A 24192-nucleotide genomic window follows, 5' to 3' on the forward strand; every position below is an offset into this window, starting at 1 on the left:
GCAACCCACAGAATGGGAGAAGATATTTGTAACAAACCTTTAAGAGATAACAACATCCTGAGTATTAAGATGTCTCCCTGGCTGGTATTTGCTGATCTAGAGGTTCAATATCCCTTCCCCATTCTTTCAGTAAAGCACACTCCTCCCCTCCCAGTCTGAGATTCAGGTGGGAAGAAACTCTACCACTGCCACCTGGGCATGTGACCAGGTCTGGCTAATTAGACTGTCTCATTTCCCTGGTCCTAGAGACTGGCTGAGAGGTGGGCCCATGTCCTAATCAGAGCCAGTGAGACTCAGTGAGAAAACCTGTGTGAACTTTTGTTGAAAAGAGCTAGAACCTATGATTGAGTTGGAGTTTCAGCCTGGTGGCACTGGGCTCACCTCCAAGAGATATGAGACCAATGCCAGAGACTAAGGCCAAAGTAAAGGACTCCAGTCAGAGAGAAGGAAGGAAGTGTGTGGGACTCTGAGCAAGTTATTGCTACTTTCTGGGCCATATATACATTCAGTAAGAGAAAATCAAATCTATCTTATAATGTTGTAATGGTAATCAAGTAGATCATATCTGAAGTGTTACCTGGATATAGTAAATATTTCAGAACTTTTTTTCTGTCTCTCACACACACATATACACTAACTTCCATGGTCCGCTTGGGAATTAAACACAACACATTTTATTCCATCTTCTGTTTCCATTAAGAGACCTGAGGTTCTATAAGGTCCTTGGTCTTTGAAGAAATTGTCGATTATTTTTACCAAATCATGATCTCATTAAGTAAAATAAACTAAGATATTTTTAGGAAGAGTGTCAATTTGTTTTGAAACAAAAAGGATATTTATAGTTAAGCCAATTTGAATCCTTCTTCAAAAAAAAAAAGTAGAAGACATTGTTTCTGAATTATTCTGCCAACCAAATATGGCATTCAAGATACTCTAGGACCTGGCATAGCCTTCCCTCTCCTTGGTGTCTTATTTTACTCCAGGTCCTTCCTCCCACTCATGGAATTATTAAAAGACAAATCATTTGGTGTCCCCAAACACAACTGTAACCCCCCCTTTCTCTTTGGCGTAAATTCTAACTCAATCTTTAATTCTCAGCCTAAACTTTACATCTGACAGATCAGTTCACTCAGTCTACATTTAAACTTCTAATGATATGGCCTCATGACACCTGAGTTTTGACTTTGGTCAAAACTATCACATTTATTGCTACTATTGTCGTTGTCGTCCCCAGTGGTCCCCCAGAGGACATGGACTCTGTTGATCTTGCTCTTGGGTAGGCTCTGGAACTTAGTAGACATATTTTATCACCTGATCAATATCCTATGATTCTATGACTAGTGATGCATGAGTCTATGCTTTATTCCCTTTGTGGAATAATGATTGGGAAAGTGCCAGAAATCTTAATGTAGGGGCTATTGGCATAGAGGGTGGCAGACACCAAGGAAGAGGGCCAAAGTTGAGTCCTGAGAGACATTGCAACTTCTGGAGTGGGATGATCAGGCCATGGAGAACTGAGTAGGAGCCTCAAAAAGTCAGGAGGGAAACCAGTAAAGAGTAGAATACATTTGATACATTTGACTCTCATTATATATGGTAGTTATGCTACGTACAGTCATCATGAACTCTGAACATTGGACCACTAATCCAAAAGGAAACCATGACTAGAGTCCCATTAGCTTCTGGTCACATTTTAGTCAAATCTTAATTTGTGTGAACTTTTATATAAAGAAATCTTATTTAATACATATGGCTGAGTCATCAACATTGCCTGAAAGAGGCTTACCTAACATGTATTTTCTACAAGGCACATCTCAGCCTTCTTGCACTTAGGAACCACACAAAGTACTTCACCTCCATCCTGGGGGGAGGGGCATTTTAAGCAGCAAAATTGCAAATGAAAAATATAAAAATTTGGCAAATGTGGATCTAATCTACATAGATCACAAAAACAATGGTTGTTTACAGTACAAGAGCTGGAATAAGAAGGTGGTGTCACCTTGTTCAACCTGGAAACTTGTGTAACAAGGCAACACAAATTTTTCCCCATTCTGTTCATGTCTGGGAATGATCACAGAAGTGCCACAAATATTGATATTTGCTCAAATAAATGTAAGCAAGTAATCTTTGAATAATGAGAAGCCACTGTGCCAAATACTGAGCTAAGAGGCAATCTCAAAGAAGAAAGAAATGATAAACAGCATCAAAAGTTTAAAAAAGTTTAAAAAAGTAAAATGCATTTTGAAATAGGCTTTAAATTTGAGAACATATTCAACCCTACTAGCCACATGACCTTGGCCACATCACTTAACCATCTGAGATTCATCTGTAAAAATTGAGAAACTGACTAGAAGATCTCTAACTTTCCTAAGAAAGCCAGCCATCCATGGACGGTTTTCAGCAATCCATTTTACTTACTTGATAAACATTCGGGATGGTGAAGCATTCAATCAATTCCATGCTTCTTCATTAGGTTTAAACATTTTTATGTAAAGGAGGTTAGGGGATCAGTTTCTTCCTTCAAGTCCCAACAGCCAAGTAGTAACTGAATATACTTCCTAAGGAGCTCCTGGATTATATGGCAAGTTGTGATCTCCTGGATCTGAGAATCCTAGCACTCAGGGAAGAGGGTGAGAATGCTCTGGAGTTAAAGAAACCCAAATTCAAAACTGGATGATGCCACCTATAAGTTAAATGATCTTGGCAAGATACTTAACTGCATGGAGCACTCCAATGTGAAAAATAGGGAGTTATTATTAAGTCTAGATGAAATCATGAAATCATGGAGGCAAAGCATGTAGCAAAACCCCAAACATAGCAAGGAAATCATAAATATAATGTATTTTTGTTGATTACCTGAAAAAGGGCTCGTGTCTGCCCCTGATTGATGGTGTTCACCTGTCAATGCTAAAGCAAAGATAGGGACAGGGGCTGGCCATGTTCTGTGATTCTTGCTTGTCACAAGCCAAGGCCCAGAAGTCAGCAAAATTCTGGATCTTTACACTGCCGGGAATCATCCAGAGAAGGAAATTGTCTTATCTTCTCTGGAGGTCTTTCCATCTGGAAGGTCACTTTGTCTTCAGTAAACACAGCCCTATCTTCTTCTTTATCTCCCTCATATTTCATCAAAGCTGTTCAAGTACCATTCCGTTAGCGCTCTGGTCAACTTTTAAGTCTCTTCTTGAACCTGTCGTTTCTCATATCCTTAACTCAGGAATGGAGCTCAGGGCTTAGTCACTAAGTTCCTCATGGTAACATTTCTATAGTTCCTCAGGACTCAAAATAGCAAGAACAGTTCTCTTCCCAAATGACATCTTTGATATTTGCACTTTCCTTTGGCTAAAATAGGGTAGAATCCCAGACAGAAAAAAATAAACTCATCCAAAAATTGCCCTTTGCAGCTGGGTCAGATCAGATAAAAGTAGAACACTGAGGCAGAGCTCATCTGAAACCTCAAATGATTCATTATTTCAGTAAAGCAGCCAACTCCTCCTTGAATGTAAATGATTCTCTTTTTCCTTCTTCCCCATTTAATGTGGAGAATACCAGAGGCTGTTTTATTCAGGGCTGAAGCCTTTTATAATTACTTCAGACATTAGTGCATAAGGACGCAACAAAGCTGAGAGAGAGCTGCGCCCCTACTCAGTGGATAATTTTGTTTTGTCTAGCAGCATTTTTTTTTAAAAACATGTGTTATTAAAGGGAGGGTTTAAATACAGACACACACACACACATACACACACACGAAAGACAGGACTCTCTATGCTAGTATTTTCCAAACTTGGGCAAGGAAAAAGTAAGCTAGGAGTGTGTACCTCTCTCTTCCCCCAGACAAGCAAAGCAGACTTACTGTCTGTAGTTGTAGGCAATGTCAGCAAACTGTTTCCGTCTTGCTCGATACACAGGATCTTTAAAACCCTAGGAGAAAGGAGACACATGAATTCTCAAGGCTTGAGCAGAGAGGTCTGGCATATTTATACATGATTCAAATGGGGGGGCTCATGAACTCTAACAGTCCAGGTCTCCTTCCTCAAATTATGCCTGGAAAATAAGTTTTCAGTGAAACTACATTAGGCAAGCTCTCCCACCAGGTATGAATGACATATTATTAGCAACTCCTTCAAATCAGTGTGGGCCTCTCTGCTATGGAATTCCAAAGTGCTAATGGTGTACAAGTTTTTTTTTTTTTCTTTTCAGTGTAACAGTATTCATTGTTTTTGCACCACACCCAGTGCTCCATGCAATCCATGCCCTCTCTAATACCCACCACCTGGATCCCCCAACCTCCCAACCCCGCCCCTTCAAAACCCTCAGATTGTTTTTCAGAGTCCATAGTCTCTCATGGTTCACCTCACCTTCCAATTTCCCCCAACTCCCTTCTCCTCTCTATCTCCCCTTGTCCTCCATGCTATTTGTTATGCTCCACAAATAAGTGAAACCATATGATAATTGACTCTCTCTGCTTGACTTATTTCATTCAGCATAATCTCTTCCAGTCCTGTCCATGTTGCTACAAAAGTTGGGTATTCATCCTTTCTGATGGAGGCATAATACTCCATAGTGTATATGGACCACATCTTCCTTATCCATTTGTCCGTTGAAGGGCATCTTGGTTCTTTCCACAGTTTGGCGACCGTGGCCATTGCTGCTATAAACATTGGGGTACAGATGGCCCTTCTTTTCACTACATCTGTATCTTTGGGGTAAATACCCAGTAGTGCAATTGCAGGGTCATAGGGAAGCTCTATTTTTAATTTCTTGAGGAATCTCCACATTGTTTTCCAAAGTGGCTGCACCAACTTGCATTCCCACCAACAGTGTAAGAGGGTTCCCCTTTCTCCACATCCCCTCCAACACATGTTGTTTCCTGTCTTGCTAATTTTGGCCATTCTAACTGGTATAAGGTGATATCTCAATGTGGTTTTAATTTGAATCTCCCTGATGGCTAGTGATGATGAACATTTTTTCACGTGTCTGATAGCCATTTGCATGTCTTCATTGGAGAAGTGTCTGTTCATATCTTCTGCCCATTTTTTGATATGATTATCTGTTTTGTGTGTGTTGAGTTTGAGCAATCTATACTTTTAATGCCATTCTGTTCAAAATTCAACCGGTATTTTTCAAAGAGCTGGAGCAAATAATCCTAAAACTTGTATGGAATCAGAAGAGACCCCAAATCGTTAAGGAAATTTTGAAAAACAAAAATAAAACTGGGGGCATCACGTTACCTGATTTCAAGCTTTACTACAAAGCTGTGATCACCAAGACAGCATGGTACTGGCATAAAAACAGACACATAGACCAGTGGAACGAGTAGAGAGCCCAGATATGGACCCTCAACTCTATGGTCAAATAATCTTCAACATAACAGGAAAAAATATACAGTGGAAAAAAGACAGTCTCTTCAATAAATGGTGCTGGGAAAACTGGACAGCTATATGTAGAAGAATGAAACTCGACCATTCTCTTACACCGTACACAAAGTCAAAATGGATAAAAGACCTCAACGTGAGACAGGAATCCATCAGAATCCTAAAGGAGAACATAGGCAGTCACCTCTTCGATATCAGCCACAGCAACTTCTTTCCAGATTTGTCTCCAAAGGCAAAGGAAACAAAAGCGAAGATGAACTTTTGGGACTTCATTAAGATCAAAAGCTTCTGCACAGCAAAGGAAACAGGAAGATAAAGAGGCAACCCACGGAATGGGAGAAGATATTTGCAAATCACAGTACAGACAAAAGGTTGATATCCAGGTGTACAAGTTTTTAAAAAATCTCATCTACAGCATTTCTAATTTGCAAACTTGACTAATTATGCAGTTAGCAGGATAGATGTCCATGATAGAAATATACAACATCCACTAAATTCCTAGCCAATGGTATGTGTCTAGAACTGCTTCCTCAGTTCTTTTTTTTTTTTTAAGAGCTATTTATTTATTTGAGAAAGAGAGAGATACAGAGATAGCACAAGCAGGGAGAAAGGCAGAGGGAGAGGGAAAAGCTGGGAGTCCAACTCAGGGATCCATCCCAGGACCTGGAGACTATGACCTGAGCTGAAGGCAGATGCTTAACCACCTGAGCCACCCAGGAGCCCTTCCTGACTTCTTAATAAACAAACAGGCACATACTTGGTGATGTTGCAATTTTTATAAAAATGCTATTCATTAGTGCTTACTATGTGCCTATCTATGTGAGCTAGGGACTCATTTATCTATGTCTTACAAAATCTCGTAAGGTAGATCAGTATAATTATCCCCATCCTTCTAAAACAAACAGTGGCTCAGGGGAAAAGGAGTCAAGCAAAGATGAGGCCAGGGTTTGAATCACCCAGTTTCATGTTCTTTTCACTACACTTCAGTAATTGTCAACCTTTGTATTAGGGCAAGGGCTCAAATGAGAAACCAATCCAATATGTAAAAATGAAGATAATCATTTCTCCTCTGAGACACACCTGCAGGCAGCCTTTCCCCCAACAATTCATAAGCAGCATATTTCTAAACAGTAAAAAGTATCCAAGAGTGCCTTTCAGGGTTAGTACAACGTATCCTTTAGTCAGAGGTAAGCCCAATTGATTGAAAGAGCCTTTTCCCTGCACTTTCTCCTAGGATTTCTATGGTTTAATGTCTTGCATTTAAGTCTTTAATCCAGTTCAAGTTAATTTTTGTGAGTGGTATAAGATAGGTATTTAACGTGTTGGAGAGGATGTGGAGAAAGGGGAACCCTCTTACACTGTTGGTGGGAATGTAAATCGGTGCAGCCGCTTTGGAGAACAGTGTGGAGATTCCTTAAGAAATTAAAAATAGAGCTTCCCTATGACCCTGCAATTGCACTACTGGGTATTTACCCCAAAGATACAGATGTAGTGAAAAGAAGGGCCATCTGTACCCCAATGTTTATAGCAGCAATGGCCACGGTCACCAAACTGTGGAAAGAACCAAGATGCCCTTCAATGGACGAATGGATAAGGAAGATGTGGTCCATATACACTATGGAGTATTATGCCTCCATCAGAAAGGATGAATACCCAACTTTTGTAGCAACATGGACAGGACTGGAAGAGATTATGCTGAATGAAATAAGTCAAGCAGAGAGAGTCAATTATCATATGGTTTCACTTATTTGTGGAGCATAACAAATAGCATGGAGGACAAGGGGAGGTGGAGAGGAGAAGGGAGTTGAGGGAAATTGGAAGGGAAGATGAACCATGAGAGACTATGGACTCTGAAAAACACTCTGAGGGTTTTGAAGGGGCGGGGTTGGGAGGTTGGGGGATCCAGGTGGTGGGTATTAGAGAGGGCACGTATTGCATGGAGCATTGGGTGTGGTGCATAAACAATGAATTCTGTTATGCTGAAAAGAAATAAAAAAAAAAGAAATCTAATAGAAAATGTGCCTATTGTTAAGACTAAAATGCTTATTTATACTGGGCAAGCCCCTCCTTTTTTGAATTAATGTACTAGAGAAATAAAATAAAGGGTTGTTTGACATAAAAAAAAAAGAAGATAGGTATTTAACTTCGTCCTTTTTGCATGTGACCATCCAGTTTTCCCAAATCCAATTACTGAAGAGACCATCATCCTTTCCCCCATCAAGTATTCTTGGCTCCCTTGTCAAATATTAGTTGACTCCCTATGCATGGGTTTATTTCTGGGCTCTCCATTCTGTTCTATTGATTAGCCTGTATGTTTTTATGCCAATACCACACTGTTTTGATTTCTATGGTTTTGTAATATAATTTGAACTCAGGAAGTGTGATACCTCCCTCTTTGTTCTTCTTTTTCAGGATTGCTCCTTCATGTTGGTTTTAGCAAAGATTTTTCTGGACATGATACCAAAAGCACAAGCAACAACAAAAAAAAGTAAACAAACAGGACTATATTAAACTAAATTCTTAAGCACAGCAAAAGAAACAACCAACAAAATCAACAGGCAACGAATGGAATGGGTAAAAATTCTGCAAACCATACATCTATTAAGGGGTTAATACCTGAAATATATAAGTAATTCATACAACTCAACCAAAAACTTCCAAAATTAAAATTTCCAAAAATAAAAAAACTCAGTGGAACTGAATAGATATTTTCCAAAAATGAAATACTCATAGCTGGTGCTCAACACTAATCATCAGGGAAATGCAAATCAAAACCACCGTGAGATATCACCTCACACCTGTCAGAATGACTATCATCAAAAAGGCAGGAGATAACAAGTTTTGGCAAGGACATGGAAGAAAGCTAACCCTCATGTACTGTTGATGGGAATGTAAATTGTAGCCACTATGGAAAACAGTATGGAGGTTCCTTAAAAAATTAAAAACAAAACTACCAATATGAGTCAGCCATCTCACTTCTGTATGTATCTAAAGGAAATTAAAAACAGATATTGAAGAGACATTTTCTCTCTCACTTTCACTACAGCATTTCTCACAAGCCAAGGCAGATGTTGATCAAAGGGCACAGACTTCCAGCTACAAGATGAATAACTTCTGGGAATCTAATGTATGCACAGTTACTATAATTAATAATACTGTATAATACACTTGAAATTTACTAAGAGAGTAGATTTTAAGTATTCTCATCTCTTGCACACACACGTATACACAAATATTAAACATGTGAAGTAATCAAAGGCATTAACTAACCCTACTGTTATAAACATTTTGCAATATATATGTGTATCAAATCATCATGTTATAACTTTAAACTTACACAATGTGATATGATAATTATATCTTAATAAATTTGGAAAGTGAAGTATTTATTCTACAAAAAGAAAATGACTGTAATCTGAATTTTACAAAGACAAGAGACTAGCATCATCACTATTGGATTTGCTTTGTTCCTTCCAAGCATTTTCCCATAAACAATAACATCTTCCCCTTTAGCTGGCTCAGAGAGGAGCCTGCTTCTCCCTCTGCTCATCGTCTTGCTTGAGCTCTTTCTCTGACAAATAAATAAAAGAGATCGGAAGAGGCATGTTTATAGCAGCAATTCCCACAATAGCCAAACTATGAAAGAACCTAGATGTTCATCAACAGATGAATGGATAAAGAAGATGTGATACACACACACACACACACACACACACACACACACACACACACAATGGAATACTATGCAGCCATCCAAAAACTGAAATCTGGCCATTTGCAACGATGTGGCTGGAATTAGAAGATATTATGCTAAGAGAAATAAGTCAATCAGAGAAAGACAATTATCATATGAGGAGTTTGAGAGGCAGGGTAGGGGGTTGGGGGGGTAGGGAGGGAAAAAAATGAAACAAGTTGGGATCAGGGAGGGAGACAAACCACAAGAGACTCTTTTTTTTTTTTAAGATTTTATTTATTTATTTGACAGAGAGAAATCACAAGTAAGCAGAGAGGCAGGCAGAGAGAGAGGAGGAAGCAGGCTCCCCGCCGAGCAGAAAGCCCGACGTGGGGCTCGAACTCAGGACCGCTGGGGGGTGAGGGTGTAGGGATAGCTTGGCTGGGCTACAGACATTAGGGAGAGTATGTGCTATGGTGAGTGCTGTGAAATGTGTATGCCTGATGATTCACAGATCTGTACCCCTGCGGCAAACAATACATTATATGTTAATTTAAAAAGATAAAAAAAAATCACATCCAAAAAAAAAAAAATCAATCAGGGCCTGCCAGCATTTCCAAAGAACCACGGGTGTGTGTGGTGTGTGTGTGCATGTGTGTGCGTGTGTGTGTATGTGAAGTGTATATGTGTGGGTTCATGTGTGTATATATGTGTGTGTGTGTGTGTGTATACACACACACACACACATATACACACACACACACACACACACATATATATATAATCTGAGAATCTGTAGCACGGAGTCTGCCATATAGAAAGAACTACAAACAGTTGTTGAAAGACAGAAAGAAGGAATGAGGAGGGAGGGAGAGAGGGATGAGCAGAGGGAAGGAAGAAAGAATCTCTTTGTTTATTAAGATACATTTTGAGAAAGAGAGAAATTTAAGTGTTTCATGTTGGAAAATCAAAATCACCATAAATTTTTATTCCAAACCTATATCTCAAGATTCTATGATACAATAACTATAAAGCACAGCTCTTCACTTTTCCTCAGAATACTAAATGGTTTTGAATCATTCATTACAGGTAGGGAGGCTTAGGAATCTAAAAACTTAAAACTACCCTTGGTGCACTTCTGCTGGATGAAGGTAAGTTGCCTTGGGATGGTACAGTCAGGAAACTGGGCACCGTGATTTGATTTCCAAGAACCACTAAACACACCCCTTTAGGAACCTTCCTACCAGACTAAATGAAGGACACATCTTCATACTTAAGACTCAAAATATAAACTTAATGCTTTCCTGTCATTAAGGTTTGATCATCACAGTTCTCCTCACCTACCAGTCTTATTTAATAGTCATTAATAAATGGCTCTCTCCAGCCCCTAAGTGTATACACCAATTTACATACCCATCAACAGTACATGAGGGTTAGCTTTCTTCCATATCCTTGCCAAAACTTGTTATCTCCTGCCTTTTTGATGATAGCCATTCTGACAGGTATGAGGTGATATCTCATTGTGGTTTTGATTTGCATTTCCCTGATGATTAGTGTCGAGCACCAGCTATGTGAATTTCTTTTTTGGAAAATATCTATTCAGTTCCACTGCTCATTTTCTTATTGGAATTTTTTGGTTGAGTTTGTATGAATTACTTATATATTTCATGTATTAACCCCTTATTAGATGTATGGTTTGCAGGATTTTCTCCCATTCCATTTTTTTAAAATTTAAAATCAATTAGTCAATATACAGTATATTGTTAGTTTCAGATGCAGAGTTCAACAATTCATCAGTCAATGCACTTTGTCTAGGTAGTTCAAAGATATTTCCATTAGGGGAAAAAAAAAACTTACTGCATATCCAGTAGGTATCAACTCTGTCAAAGGGAATATACAAATGAAATAATGGAAAAAGTATACCAGAGTCTAACAAATGTTATGAAAATGAGAAACAGTAAGTGCGTTATTTTTCTATACTATTTATGTTTTGAAGTTTTGTAATGTAAGTGTAGATTTCTTTTGTAATTTGTGAAAAAGTAAGAGTATTACAAATCCAAGTCAAACCATTATGAAGTAACAGAAGATTCACACACTGAGTTATATCAACACACACACACGCACACGCACACTCACACACACACACACACACACACACACACACACATATTATACCGCATGGATCTTCCATAGGGAAAGTTTCTGATGACAGTCCTTTCCAGCTCAAAGTACCTAAGAAGTTCATTATCGGTCTTCAAGAAGCCCTGACTGGCCAGGCTGCAAGGGCTTCTGTCCCTCAGTTACCAGTTAAAGAAAACCGTGGCCTCGAAGTCCTTCTCTTGGTGGTTTGGCCTTGTATCGGTTGGGCTTCCAGATGACCACAGGGCCTCTGCAGCCATGCAGAATACACTCTGAATTAAGTACACTCTGAATTAAGCTTCCCTTGATGATGACTAATCATCCTGTCTCAATTTAGACTAATAGCAGCAATTTCAGTAGCACTGCATGTAATTTATTTATAATCACCCTGTCTCAATTAAGCTAATAGCAGCAATTTTGGTTGCACTGCATGTAACCAAGTATGTTTTGACAGGAAAATATATTGTTGGTGAAGGAGGAGAGGGGAGGAGGGAGAAGAGGGGAGGAGTGGAAGGGACAAAATGGAGAGAATTTTATAGGATGCAAAGTTATAACATCACCTGCTGTCTGCATGCAATCACTTTCTTTAATCTCAGAATTGTTGCAACTTGGCTGTAGAAGTGTGTGGCTTTATTTTTGTGGGGATTTGGGGGACTGGATATGGTAAAGTCTTCTGGGTATTCTAGACTGAGATCTTTATTTTATCATTTTTATTTCATGGCTGAGGTTAAACCTCAGAAATGCCATCTTTAGACTAGTAAGGAGAACAGGGGATTTCAAGTCAGACAGGTTGGGTGGCTTACTAACCCCAGTCACTATGAACTTGACTTACGGTTAGTTAGTTCAACTCTCAGAACCTAGGTTTCTTCGTCAGTAAGATGAGACTGTCAGCTACCTCACAGTGTTGGGTGGGTTAGGTCAGATAAGTAGTCAGGGCACCAAATAATATTCTGAATCAAAAAATGATGTATTTGTACAAAATGGTGGGAAATCCAAAAGCTGAGAAATCTGGCTCAGAACACAAAAAGGATAAATTCTGTAATGGGTCACTGAGCCCTGTCACCAACCTTGGGCCTTCTAAACAACATCTGTAGAATTCTTACCTTACAATTTCCATTTCATATATGCCAATAATGAGAGGCTGTTTGCATTCCATTGGTCCCACACCAGCTAAAGGAACCATGCATGGTACACGGGAGACAAGAGGTTCAAAGTGGTACAGTTATCTACCAATACCACCATGAAGACACTGGCCAGAGATTTGCAAATCAATAGACCAGGGCTGCACTGACAACAGCCCCACCCCTTGCCCACTCTCTGTTGCTGGTCTTGGCCACCACTAATAAGGCCAAGATGTCTGTTTTGGGAAGGATTATTCAGATACCTGGTTGTCCAAGCCTATAAGCTGGGAGTCATTGTTTTCTTTCAATCTTCCTTCATATCTGATAATCAACTTTTGTCCATTCTTCCTCCCAAATATCTTAAGTCTATCTTTTTTTTTTTTTTTTTTTTTTACTTTATTCTCACTGCTATCCCTTACTTTAGGTCCCTATCACTTCTTGCCTGGACTACCATAACTGCTTCCCAAGTGGCCCTTCTTGGGTTCTCTCCCTGTGTCCCCCCTCACACAGCCCAAGTAGATTTATAAAGCACAGATCTGGTGAGATTGCTCCCATCCTTAAAAGCATTCAAAGGCCTCTCATCAGTTTTAGGATAAGGTCCAAAAATTTTAACACAGTCCACAGGGCTTTGTGTGACTTGGCTCTGCCTATGCTTCCAACTCTGTGTAGAACTACAATTGTAGTTCTGCATACTACATTCCAATTCATCCAAATTGGTCTTATTTTAATTCTTTAAACACATTATGTTTTCCCCAAATTAAGGCCTTCACACATGCTGTTCCCTCTTACTGGAATACTCTTAACCACTCTTCCAAACCAATAAGCTATGACTTCGCCTTTCCATCCTGGTTAAACTGAATTTTTAGAGACCTTCTTTGCTTTTTCCAAAATTTATTGGTTTTCCTCTATAATACAATTTCTCAATAACCTGAGTGTTTCTCTTTCCAGATAATCATTATGCTTGTTACTATCATTAAACTCAGGACTCTGTTTGTTTCACTTATCATTGGATTTTCAGTGCATGGTATAATCAGCATACTTCTGAGTAGAAGCTGTTAAAAGTTATGCCAAAAAATTAGATCACTGCCTAACAAGCTCACTGTACACTCAAGGGGTCTGTGTATTTGTTTGGTGTGCGATTTACTACTTAGTAAGGCCCAAACTCTTAAGGTAAGATGCTGATTTATAGAAGATGGACAAGTAGCAAAATACTTATTTTATGACCAAGTTGCAAGTGATTTCTATCCAGTAGAAAAAAGGAAAATTTGTGGTTATGGCTTTATTGCCTTCTAGAATATCAATCACTTGTATAGCAATCTCTATTGTCTTGTTCCAGCACTCAACTTTTCTTTCTTTCTTTCTTTTTTTTTTTTTTGAGAGTAATCTTTTGCAGAGAGAGAGAGAGAGAAGCAGGCTCCCTGCTGAGCAGAGAGCCCGATGCGGGACTCCACCCCAGGACCCTGAGATCATGACCTGAGCCGAAGGCAGCGGCTTAACCCACTGAGCCACCCAGGCACCCCAGCACTCAACTTTTCAATGACCATCCACACTTTGGTCTTTTATAGCTTCCTTCACAACAACGTTGTCATCTGGCTGGTTTCCTCACTACCAAGTTAATGGATTTTTGACAAATCTTGACTATATACCTGTATGACAGTTGTTTTTAACTTTTTGAAAATTATGCTTTGACAGAGCAATTTAGGAGGAATGCAACAAGTCTTTGACGACTGACATCCTTAGAACAGACTCTAATGGGGCCCACGGTTGGAGAAGTTTGAATGGGAGAAAGGAAGAGAAGAGAAGCACTAGAAATATAGCCCTGCTCTTGGGAAGGGCAAGTCTCTTTCTGGAGAGAAGAGAAACTCAATATCTATATCTGAAAGACTGAAAAACAGTCGGAAAGCTTCAGATAGTAGAAGAAAGGACAGTTGAGTTAACTAATATTTTCTTCCCCAGAAAGCCCCCCAGTGCAGATCTTCAGCTTTAGACACTGGTGTAGGCACAAGGGGATCTGGAATAGGGAACTCTGGGGTTAAAGTCTGTGTGGCAGAGGCTCTCTAAGATCTGTGTCTCATCCTTCTTTCAGAGAACACTTCTCAACCACTTTTCTCAGTCTTCTCTGAAGCTCATAGTGGCCATGTGACTGGACTGCAGTCAATGAAATCTGAGGGAAAGATATGAGTCCCCTACAAACCTGGCCCATAAGAACCAGGAGTGATTCTCACTCCATTTTCCCATGTGCTGGCAGAATGAAAAGGGCTTTGAGGACTTGGAGGAAGGCGCTGATCTTAAGTGGAAAGGACTTAGTCTCTGAAAGACTGTGTGGAGCAATTTCCTTATTGACCTATGCTAGAAATAACCATCCAGTAGGCTAAGCCATGGAGCTTTGGGGATTGTTTGATAAGCAGTTAGCCTACCCTAGTTGTTAGAGGGCTCAACTCACATTTCCCTCTTCCAGAAGTCCTCTCTAACCATTCCAGTCCACAGTGACCTTAGAACTGATAGCACATGCCTTTTGATTCATTAAACCATGATTAAACCTGGTGTTTAATCATGTACTTTTGTGTGTTATGACTTAAACTCAATATTACCCAAACTGAGTTCCATGGAACACTACCATTTAAGATAATGTTACTAGGTATTCCATGAAAAGGGAGTTCCATAAGGAAAAAAGTTTGATGGACATTAGGTTGAATGAGTCTCATGTTCGCAGGACTTGCCAAAGCCCCTAATGAGATAATGGGGCTTGCATATGCTTAAAATGGGGTTCAAGAATATAGTGTTTCTCACTTTGATAGTGAGGGGTTTTTTTTGTAGATTACAGTTTGGGAAGCATGCCTATAACCCTTTCACTTGTGTGTGTGTGTGTGTGTATCTATATCTTATGCCTTCTATGAGGTTACAGTTCATAAGGAAGTGACTTCATTTTTCTTTGATGCTCTGTGCTCAAAGTATGCTCTCTGATGCTCATTTTCTCTGATGCTCTGTGCTCAAAGTACACACAGTTCTATAGTATCAGCATTAAAAACTTGGCCTGGGGAAGAGGTAAGTAGAAGGTTTCAAGGAGGCCAACATATGAGTTGGGCCTTAGGAAGTGAATAGAGGTTTTGCGGCAGGGATAGAGCAGGTGAGAGGATAAGGAAAAGTATCCCCATGAAGGAGACCACACAGACAGTCCCACCGAGGCTGGGGAATGGTCAGAGAAAAGAGATTCAGTTTTAGAATGGAAACCAAACAGACCACTTGGATTCTGCCTGCCAAGCAAATGTACAGTTTACCACTTTATAAAGTTGTAACCTATGAGCTGCAAAGTTATAACCCAGTCACCTCTGGCACTCCCCTCAGGAAAGAATAGATACCACTCCTCCCTGTATTCCCACAACTGGAGGCCCCTGAAGGATAGGAGTCATGTCTTATGAATCATTTCAGCTCCTGTTCCTTTGCCTGGGACACAGCTCACAGGGCTTCCTGTCTGAGATTTCTCCTCTGAATGTGAAAACACAATCCTCCCAGGATGGCTATCACACTTAAATTTTTAAAATGCTAGTGCAATTGCACTACTGGGTATTTACCCCAAAGATACAGATGTAGTGAAAAGAAGGGCCATCTGTACCCCAAGTTTATAGCAGCAATGGCCACGGTCACCAAACTGTGGAAAGAATCAATATGCCCTTCAACGGACGAATGGATAAGGAAGTTGTGGTCCATATACACTATGGAGTATTATGCCTCCATCAGAAAGGATGAATACCCAACTTTTGTAGCAACATGGGTGGGACTGGAAGAGATTATGCTGAGTGAAATATGTCAAGCAGAGAGAGTCAATTATCATATGGTTTCACTTATTTGTGGAGCATAACAAATAGCATGGACAACAAGGGGAGTTAGAGAGGAGAAGGGAGTTGGGGGAAATTGGAAAGGGAGTCGAACCATGAGAGACTATGGACTCTGAAAAACAATCTGAGGGTTTTGAAGACTCGGGGGGTGGGAGGTTGGGGGAACCAGGTGGTGGGTATTGGAGAGGGCACAGATTGCATGGAGCACTGGGTGTGGTGCAAAAACAATGAATACTGTTACGCTGAAAATAAATTTAAAAATTTAAAAAAAAAAAAATGCTGGTAAGGCATTTAGCACACTGACCGGCATATGGTCTATGCTCAAGAAATGCGAGTTGTGGGTATCACTTGCTTAGTAAGTGTTTGGGGAAGGGAGGAAGGCAGAAGGGAAGGAGGGAGGGCAAGACACTGGCAACAAAAGAAAGAAGGCCAAGTGGAATGCAGTTATCCTATTTCATTCTCCCACTTGGCGAAGGCTGGGAGGGAGATGCCCTTTACCCTCTGTTGCAGGAATAATCCTTCCTTGGCTGCATTTCTCCGAGTGGTTGTTTTGGAGGCTCTGAAGTGAGATATTGAGTTAAACTTCAGCGCACACTGCCAAGAGCAGGGGAGTGGACTGCGCCAGGGACAGAGAGGAACAGAGGGTCCTTTGGGGATGAACACCCGCCACTCCTCACACTGGCAGCCAAGGCTTGTGTGGCCTGAGGGAGTGTGGGGAAGCACTCAGGAGGGTTTACTCTGTCCTTGGCGCATGGGTTCCCAGGCTCTAATGAAGGAACAGAGAGAGCCTGGCCTCCTCTGTGGGAAGGCCGTGTACCTGACAAAATTGTTCTTTTAGGATAAAGTTCATCAGAGCGAGAGGCCTGGGAACCGAAAATGTGGGCTAGGTCTGCAAGAAGAAATGAATTCTAGGGAATCTGAAGACCAGCTCATCTGCATGAGGGGACACAAGAATAAGAGGAGGGAAATGTCCACTTCTGTGGCCTCTTCCCTCTTTCCTCTCTGCCCCAAGGGAGCTTCAAGTGTGGCCAATGGGAAGGGTCTTGGGTCAGGCCAGGAGGCCTAGAGACTGGTACGAGGAAGAAACACTCTGATGGGCCAACTCCATGGGCTGGGTCAACATGGCCAGATGATTTTTTCCAGAGGAATGATCTCTTCGCAGACACTTTGCTCCCAAGGCCCACAGCCAAAGACCTGTGGAAGGGGATCTGGGGCCTCTCCCAGAGCACGTCTACTGCCCCACAGTAGAAGGCTGTACCATCTCCAGGAGTGATACAGCCTTGAATGGGGATGAAAATCCTCCAATCTTACCTTTAGTTTTTCAGGGGAAAGGTACTTAAGTGTATATAGATAAATATATTTATGTATATACATACACACACACACACACACACGATACTGAAATATGATTCCTAGCCTGAGCTAAGTAGTTTCACAAGTAAGAATCAAGGACGCTATAGGACATCCTTATCAAGATGCGCAGGCCAGATAACTACTGTAATAGGGAGACTAGAAACATGTTTGCCATTGGGGGCTGCTTAGGAAGCTACGGCAATGCATAAAAAATTATATATAATAATTTTATGATATACATAATTTAATCATTCATATTAGTGTCTAAATAATAGAAGGAGAGGTAGGGGGAAAGACATGGGGAGAGGAAGAAGGAAGCATAACAAAATTAACACCTATTATTTCAGGACAGTGTGAGAATAGCAGATTTTTTTTTTTCCTATTTTGACATCTGGGTGTCAGGAGGGAATTTAACTTTGTTTCTGTTAATAAAATAGTTTCTCATTGTAAAAAAAGAAATGCAGAATACCACCAAGAGGAAAAGGGAAATAACTGGAATCATGGGTGATCTTCATTTCCTTCCTCGTGTTTCTCTGTATTTTTAAGTCCACTATAAGGGATTTACTATTTGAATGAGAATAAGCAACATGTGTTCATATTTTAAAAACCAGCCTACTCCAGAAATAACTCTCTCTTTGTCTCTGAGAAAGCTCTGGAATTTCTGCCACTGGCTGGACCTTTGTCTTCTGGCTCTGTGAGCACTGGGTTAAGAGTCTTAAGGCCCAAAGATTAACACAGGACTTTAGAAAAGTCATGTACTCTCACTGGGCCTCAGTGAATCTATCTGTAAAATGGGAACATCTGCTTTGCTTACTGCAAAGAACCTTTGTGAAGATCAAGTTCACAACTTACTCAACTGTAAAGACCCACAGAGTTGTAAGAAAACAGACTCCAGATGAAATGTAGACACTCTCACTGAGTTACCCTAAACCACTGTAAATGAAAACAGCTTCCAAGTCCTTTAAAGATTAAGAAACCATTTGCCTGGACAAAAAGTAAGTGATGGGCCATGTGATAGTGGCCCTTTTCACCTAAGGAGGAAGGCAGACCTGGCCCTGGCCTGAGTCCTGCTTCTCCCTGGAATCCTCCGCCCCACAAAAAATAGTGATTAAGTTCCCCCACCCTGGTCTTTTCAGAAACCAGTGGGGGACCTGTTCCCCTGCCCACCAGACACAAGACATGGTTTGAGTACTTTGTCTGGTACATCAGAACTTTAATTTTTTTATTACTTTTTAAAAGATTTATCTATGTATTTGAGAGAAAGAGAACAAGCACAGGGAGGGACAGAGAGCAGACTTCTTGCTGAGCTCAGATCGGAGCCCAGTGCAGGGCTGGACTCAGGGCTTGATCTCATGCCTCTGAGATCGTGACCCTGAGATCCTGACCTGAGCCAAAACCAAGACTAGATATTTAACCAACCACGCCACCCAGGGACCCCCCCCATGAGACCTTTTAAAATCTGGCCCTCACACCTAATGCAGCAGCCAGTCATTTCAAAATATTCTACATTTCAAAATATTCCAGATACTTTCAGGACACTGAACCTTTGCACAATACTGTTCCCTCAACTTCTTCTCAGGTTTTAGGATCCAAGTCCAATGTCACCACTGCCCTGCTGTACCTGGCAGAGTTGTTAGTGGGTTACTGTGTCTCAAGCTCCTGACTTAAACCTCTACAGTTGTATGAAAACAGAAAGAAAGACTATTTACTTATATGAGTGTGTTTGTCTAGTTGTGCATACATACATACATACATACACATATATACATATAAACAATAGTTTCCAGAGGCCAATCTATATTTGCACCAATAATAATAACAACCATGATAACTATGGCAGTGATGCTGTATAAGATGACAGCCTACAAATGTCTGTCCTACAAGCAAACAAATGAAGACACATTGCTGGGGATCAGGGAGTGGAGTAGGGTCAGGGAGGGGAGGACTGAAAGGGTCTTGTGGGAAGGGGCACCGATGGGGGGGACTCACAGGATGGTCTGCATCCAGTTCTGCTCCATAGCTGAGAATCTGATTGGCAAATCTGTCAAGCTCTTGGATGGTTCTTGGGAACCAGGGCACTGAAACACAGAAAGGGCAAAATCCTGAGCGGAAGATCGGCAGGACATGGCCAAAGGTTTCAGCAAGGACAGAAGCATGGATCAGCCCCAGTTAGACAAACCATTGGGGGGGGGCACATAGGGTCCTCTATAATCCCCAACTTATTCAAATTTTCATTGGAAACTAATTTTTTAAAAATTTTCAGTTTTGTTGAGGTATACCTGACAAATAAAATGGATAAGATATTTAAAGAGCACATCATTGTGATTTGATACAGGTATACAGTATGAAAGCATTTCCCCATCTAGTTAATTAACACACACATATTTACCTTTGGCAGTTAATAAAAACATTTAAGTTCTAATCTGTTAGCAAATTTCAATTATATAATATAGTGTTATCGCCTAAGGTCACCATGTCTTACACTAGATCCTCAGAGCTTACTCACCTTTTAGCTAAAATATATCCTTTTACTAGCCACCCTCTTTTTGCCAGCCCCTGGCCCCTGGCAATCATTTACCTACTGTTTGTTTCTGTAAGATTGGTGCTTTTTTTTTTTTTTTTTTTTTTTTAGGTTCCATATATAAGGGATACCATGCATTATTTGTCTTCCTCTGTCTGGTTTATTTCACTTAGCACCTCAGAAAAGAATTTTAAAATATATTCCAAGACATATTCTCTTTCCTGAAGATTTTCTCTGAATTATCTCCAAATTTACCTAGTACTATAGTGGGGTGGTTTTTGAAGATTTTCTTTAGTAGCAGAGTATACATGTAATCCCAGAATATACATCAGATAAAACCAGAGCTGTTCTCTTTTAAACAAGGATGAACCCATGAGACCCTATCTTTCTATCACATATCGCCCTCCCAAATATTCCCAGACATCATCCTGGCAGAATCTTTTGATGCCCAAGCCAATTTGAAAGTCACGGATGAAACAGAATGAAGTCAGGCAGCTTAGGATTTGACAGTATCTTGTAGCACCTAAAGAACCTGCAGGATTGCTTTTGGAGTAACATAGTGGGGAAGGAGATGAGGCCTGAGCTGTGTGGTCTACAGGGAAGAAGACATGTGGGGGTGGAATTGTCCCAGGAATTAACAGAGACTAAGACATTTTGGACTATAAGGTCCATGAAGGCAGAAACCATGAGTGTGTTGTAGTTCATGTGCCCAGGGGGGAGGGAGGGCATGGGGGTGGGAGGCAAGAAACAATGGAGGAAGGAAGGAACGAATGAAGTCTAGTTATGCTAACTTGTACGGCATTCACAAAAGTAACTACCATCCCTGGAGCCCCAACTCTGGTCTAGTTGCTGTTTCTGATTTCTGAAGTATCTCCAAAATAAGGAAGGCATTATGACCTCTATTGCACGGATGAAAAACTGCAGTCCTGAAAGTCTAAAGAACTAGCGGACGGCCACACAGAAAGTAAGAAAGTGAGAGCTCCTGGAAAACTCATGGAGCCCAAGGAGACATGGGAGGCTGGGGGAGCTGTGAAGGGAGGCCAAGGCGTCCAGTGCTTCCCCTGAAATGAGGTTTAGAGGAAAAGATGCTGAACTTGGAATCAGTAAGGTCTGACTTGAAATCTGGGCTGCATCTACCTACTTTTGCTCTCTGGGCCTCAATCCTAACTATAACAATGGGAATAACAGCCACAATAACAGGAAGAGTAGCAGATGTTTTTTGAGGCCTTACCACGTGTCAGCCACTGTGCTTACCATATTGGTGGAATATCTGTTTTAATCTGAGTATTACTGTGAGGAGTAAGTGAGAATGTAGGCAAAGGGTACAACCCAATGTTTTGCCCATAGAAGGAAGCTTCCCATCTCAGGCAGGTAATTTCCGATTCTGGCCCCGTCAAGTGGGGCGGGAAAGCACACGCTTGCCATCTAGTGGCCAAACTGGGGAAGCGCCATCCGTGATCTCAACATAGAACAGGCAGGCAAGAAATCAGCCATGTTCCACAAAAATGAGATGCTTACTCTAACAGCATTAACAGAGGGCCAATTAGAGCCTTGTTCTCATAGCTGTAAAGTGAAAAGCTGTTTGCCCCATATGTGAATGATAAAAAGTAACACTGAGTGCAGTTCTAAATATTTAACCTGCGAGGTAGGTACTATTGGTCTCCCCAGATCACAAACGTGGAAGCTGAAGTACAGAGAGGTTAGGTGGCAAACCCAGATACAGGGCTTCCTCTGCTAGGAAACAGATGAGTCAGGATTCAAACTCAGGCCTGGATGACTCGGTGGTTTCCACTGTGACCATGAATCCATCCTGCCACTCTGGGGAGTTAGAGTACATTGTTAGCTGGGCTCTGGAGCCTGACTGACTGAGTGTTTTTGCCGTCTCCCACCTAGAGGTTCCATGCCTCTAAAGCCCAGCCCACTTCTCCAGGTTGGCTCTCTGTGGTCAAAGTCACAGGAACAGACCTTGCAGCTGTATCCAGCTAAGACTTATCTAGCACTGGCTTGCTGACAGGCACCGTCCTCCCATATTATATTTACCCCCTCACCCAATCCACATAGCACCCCCAGGAGCTGGGTGTTATTACTATCCCCATTTCATAGATGAGGATGTGGAGGAACAAGGAGGATAAGTCTCTTCATAGACCTCCTGGGTCCCAACTGTTAGACTTTGGAGTCTGAGATGACTCAGCACCAGACTATTCACCTAGCATGGCACCTGGCTTCCCACTTTGTCTCCAGAATGTTTCTCTAGGCTTTTCTTTCTTCTTGAGTCCACTGCTTTACCTTGTGCAATGGATCTCTGTAGTCAGCACTGAAAATGGGGGCTATTCATTACCCGGGTTTGGAAGGACTTGAGAAAGGACATCTACTGTAGTCAGCCAGGGCCCAGGATCCCCTCTGAGACCATTCCTGCTTCCCCAGTATGTCGCCATCCCATACCTCTTTTCCAGGGCACCCCTTCCCCACTCTTTCCTTTTCTCTCTTGCCCGAGAATCATCCACAATCCCAGCAGTCACAGTTGCCCCCAGAGACAGGGCAAGCCAGCCTTGTCTTGCTGCCCCCACCTCTGACCTGGGTCACTCTTCATCTTGTCGAAAAAGATTCCATAAATAAGTGTTCAGCACCTACTACTAGGGCACTAGACATTGAAGGAGTCTTCACTGCCGTGGTGCTTACATTCTAGTGGGGGTGGGTGACCAAAAAGTAAAAATAAATACATTTAAATAGATAAAGTGCCAGGACATTCTTTTTTTTTAAGATTTTTTAAAAACTTATTTGTCAGAGAGAAAGAGAAAGAGAGTACAAGCAGTGGAAGCAGCAGGCAGAGGGAGAAGCAGGCGCTCTGCTGAGCAAGGTTCCTGATGTGAAACTCCATCCCAGGACCCTGAGATCATGACCTGAGCCAAAGGCAGACGGTTGACTAACTGAGCCACCCAGGTGCCCCTGCCAGGACATTCTTGAAAAAGAAAGCGGTGTAAGGAGATGGAAAGTGAGGGAGATATTATTTCATGTATCATCCTGTGACTCCAGATCCCAGAGGGAGGGTCTTGGCACCCTGACACTGCCTTTCCATAGTTCAAGGGGATCTGGGATAGCCAGGGTCCGTCCTTCATCCAGAACTGTCTCCCTGTTTGTCGCAGAGAGAGTCAGTCTGGCAATCTTCAAGACCCAGTGCAACAGAGCTGGCCACCTATTGGCTGGAATGCTGTCTCTGTACTTATTATCTGTGGCACCCAGAACAAATTATGAAACCTCTTTGTGCTTCAGTCTCCCTAACTGTAAAAATGGGAATAATAATAGCACAATGCAGTACTACTTGATTGGAGCAATACGAGGTTAAACGAGTTAATAGGTGTGTTCACTGAGAACAGTACTGGAACATAGTAAACACAGTTATTGTTCACTGGCAAGCTCCAGGGAATTTTTGTTAACTCTGCCCTTAGCTTAGCAAGCAGAGTAGAAAGCCTTCAGGCAAGACTAGAAAGTCCGCTGCTTATTTTGTTGTGTAATTGAGCAAGTATTTTTATCTCTTAGAGCCTTAGTGTTTTATCTACAATGTAGATTAGAATCATCTTCCTATATTACTTTATTTTTGCATGAATTAAATACTATAGCAAATGTGATCTATCTTAGCACAGTGCGTGTTTCTCAGTAAGTGCTTTTCTGTATTAGCCATGAGGGTGATGAAGAATTTACTGATGGTGATAAAAAGGAAGAAAAAGCAGGAAGAGGAAGACGAGAAGGAGGGGGAGGGGGGAATAGGAGGAAGAAGAGGAGGAGAAGGAGGAAGAGGAAAAGGAAGAGGAGAGAAGGGAGACTGGAGTCAGAAGCCCGTTCACAGTTAAGGTCCGATACTAACAGGCTTTCAAATCTTGAGTCTCAGTTTCCCCCTTCTATACTACGTGGGGTATGGGATTCACTTGTTGCTGTAATCCTTTTTGGGTTTAGTATTTTCGAGTCCTACCAGAATGCTGTGAAGGGCTGAGGCTGGCCAGAAGGCATGTGAAAGATGTGCTTCTAGTTCATTCAGAATGCCCATCTTGCTTGCTTGGAATACTGAGCACAAAATGCATTGCTCCTCCCCTTTCTCTCTCTCCTCTCGCGGAAGGAACAAGGTTCTGCTACACAGATACCGGACTCAGAGCTGTGTGTGGGGCGGTCGACCCGCTGAACG

General features: G+C 41.4%; 1 protein-coding gene and 1 long non-coding RNA gene across 2 annotated transcripts in view; both read right to left on the minus strand.

Annotated features, from left to right (window-relative positions):
- Positions 1–24192, minus strand: part of PAH (phenylalanine hydroxylase) — a 72653-nt gene that overhangs the window by 18471 nt on the left and 29990 nt on the right. Inside the window, exons 4-5 of the mRNA XM_047742432.1 lie at positions 19484–19572; positions 3851–3918 (exon numbers count right to left, since the gene is read on the minus strand). Coding sequence (XP_047598388.1) covers positions 3851–3918; positions 19484–19572 — 157 coding nt within the window. The remainder of the gene's footprint in view (positions 1–3850; positions 3919–19483; positions 19573–24192) is intronic.
- Positions 12677–13960, minus strand: LOC125107397 (uncharacterized). Its single transcript, XR_007129536.1, has 2 exons — positions 13836–13960; positions 12677–13653 (listed from the first exon to the last, which is right to left on the minus strand). It is a non-coding gene; the product is annotated as an uncharacterized LOC125107397 (long non-coding RNA).

The sequence above is a fragment of the Lutra lutra genome, chromosome 8 (genome assembly GCF_902655055.1).
Source record: "Lutra lutra chromosome 8, mLutLut1.2, whole genome shotgun sequence".
In the NCBI taxonomy this organism is placed as follows: Eukaryota; Metazoa; Chordata; class Mammalia; order Carnivora; family Mustelidae; genus Lutra; species Lutra lutra.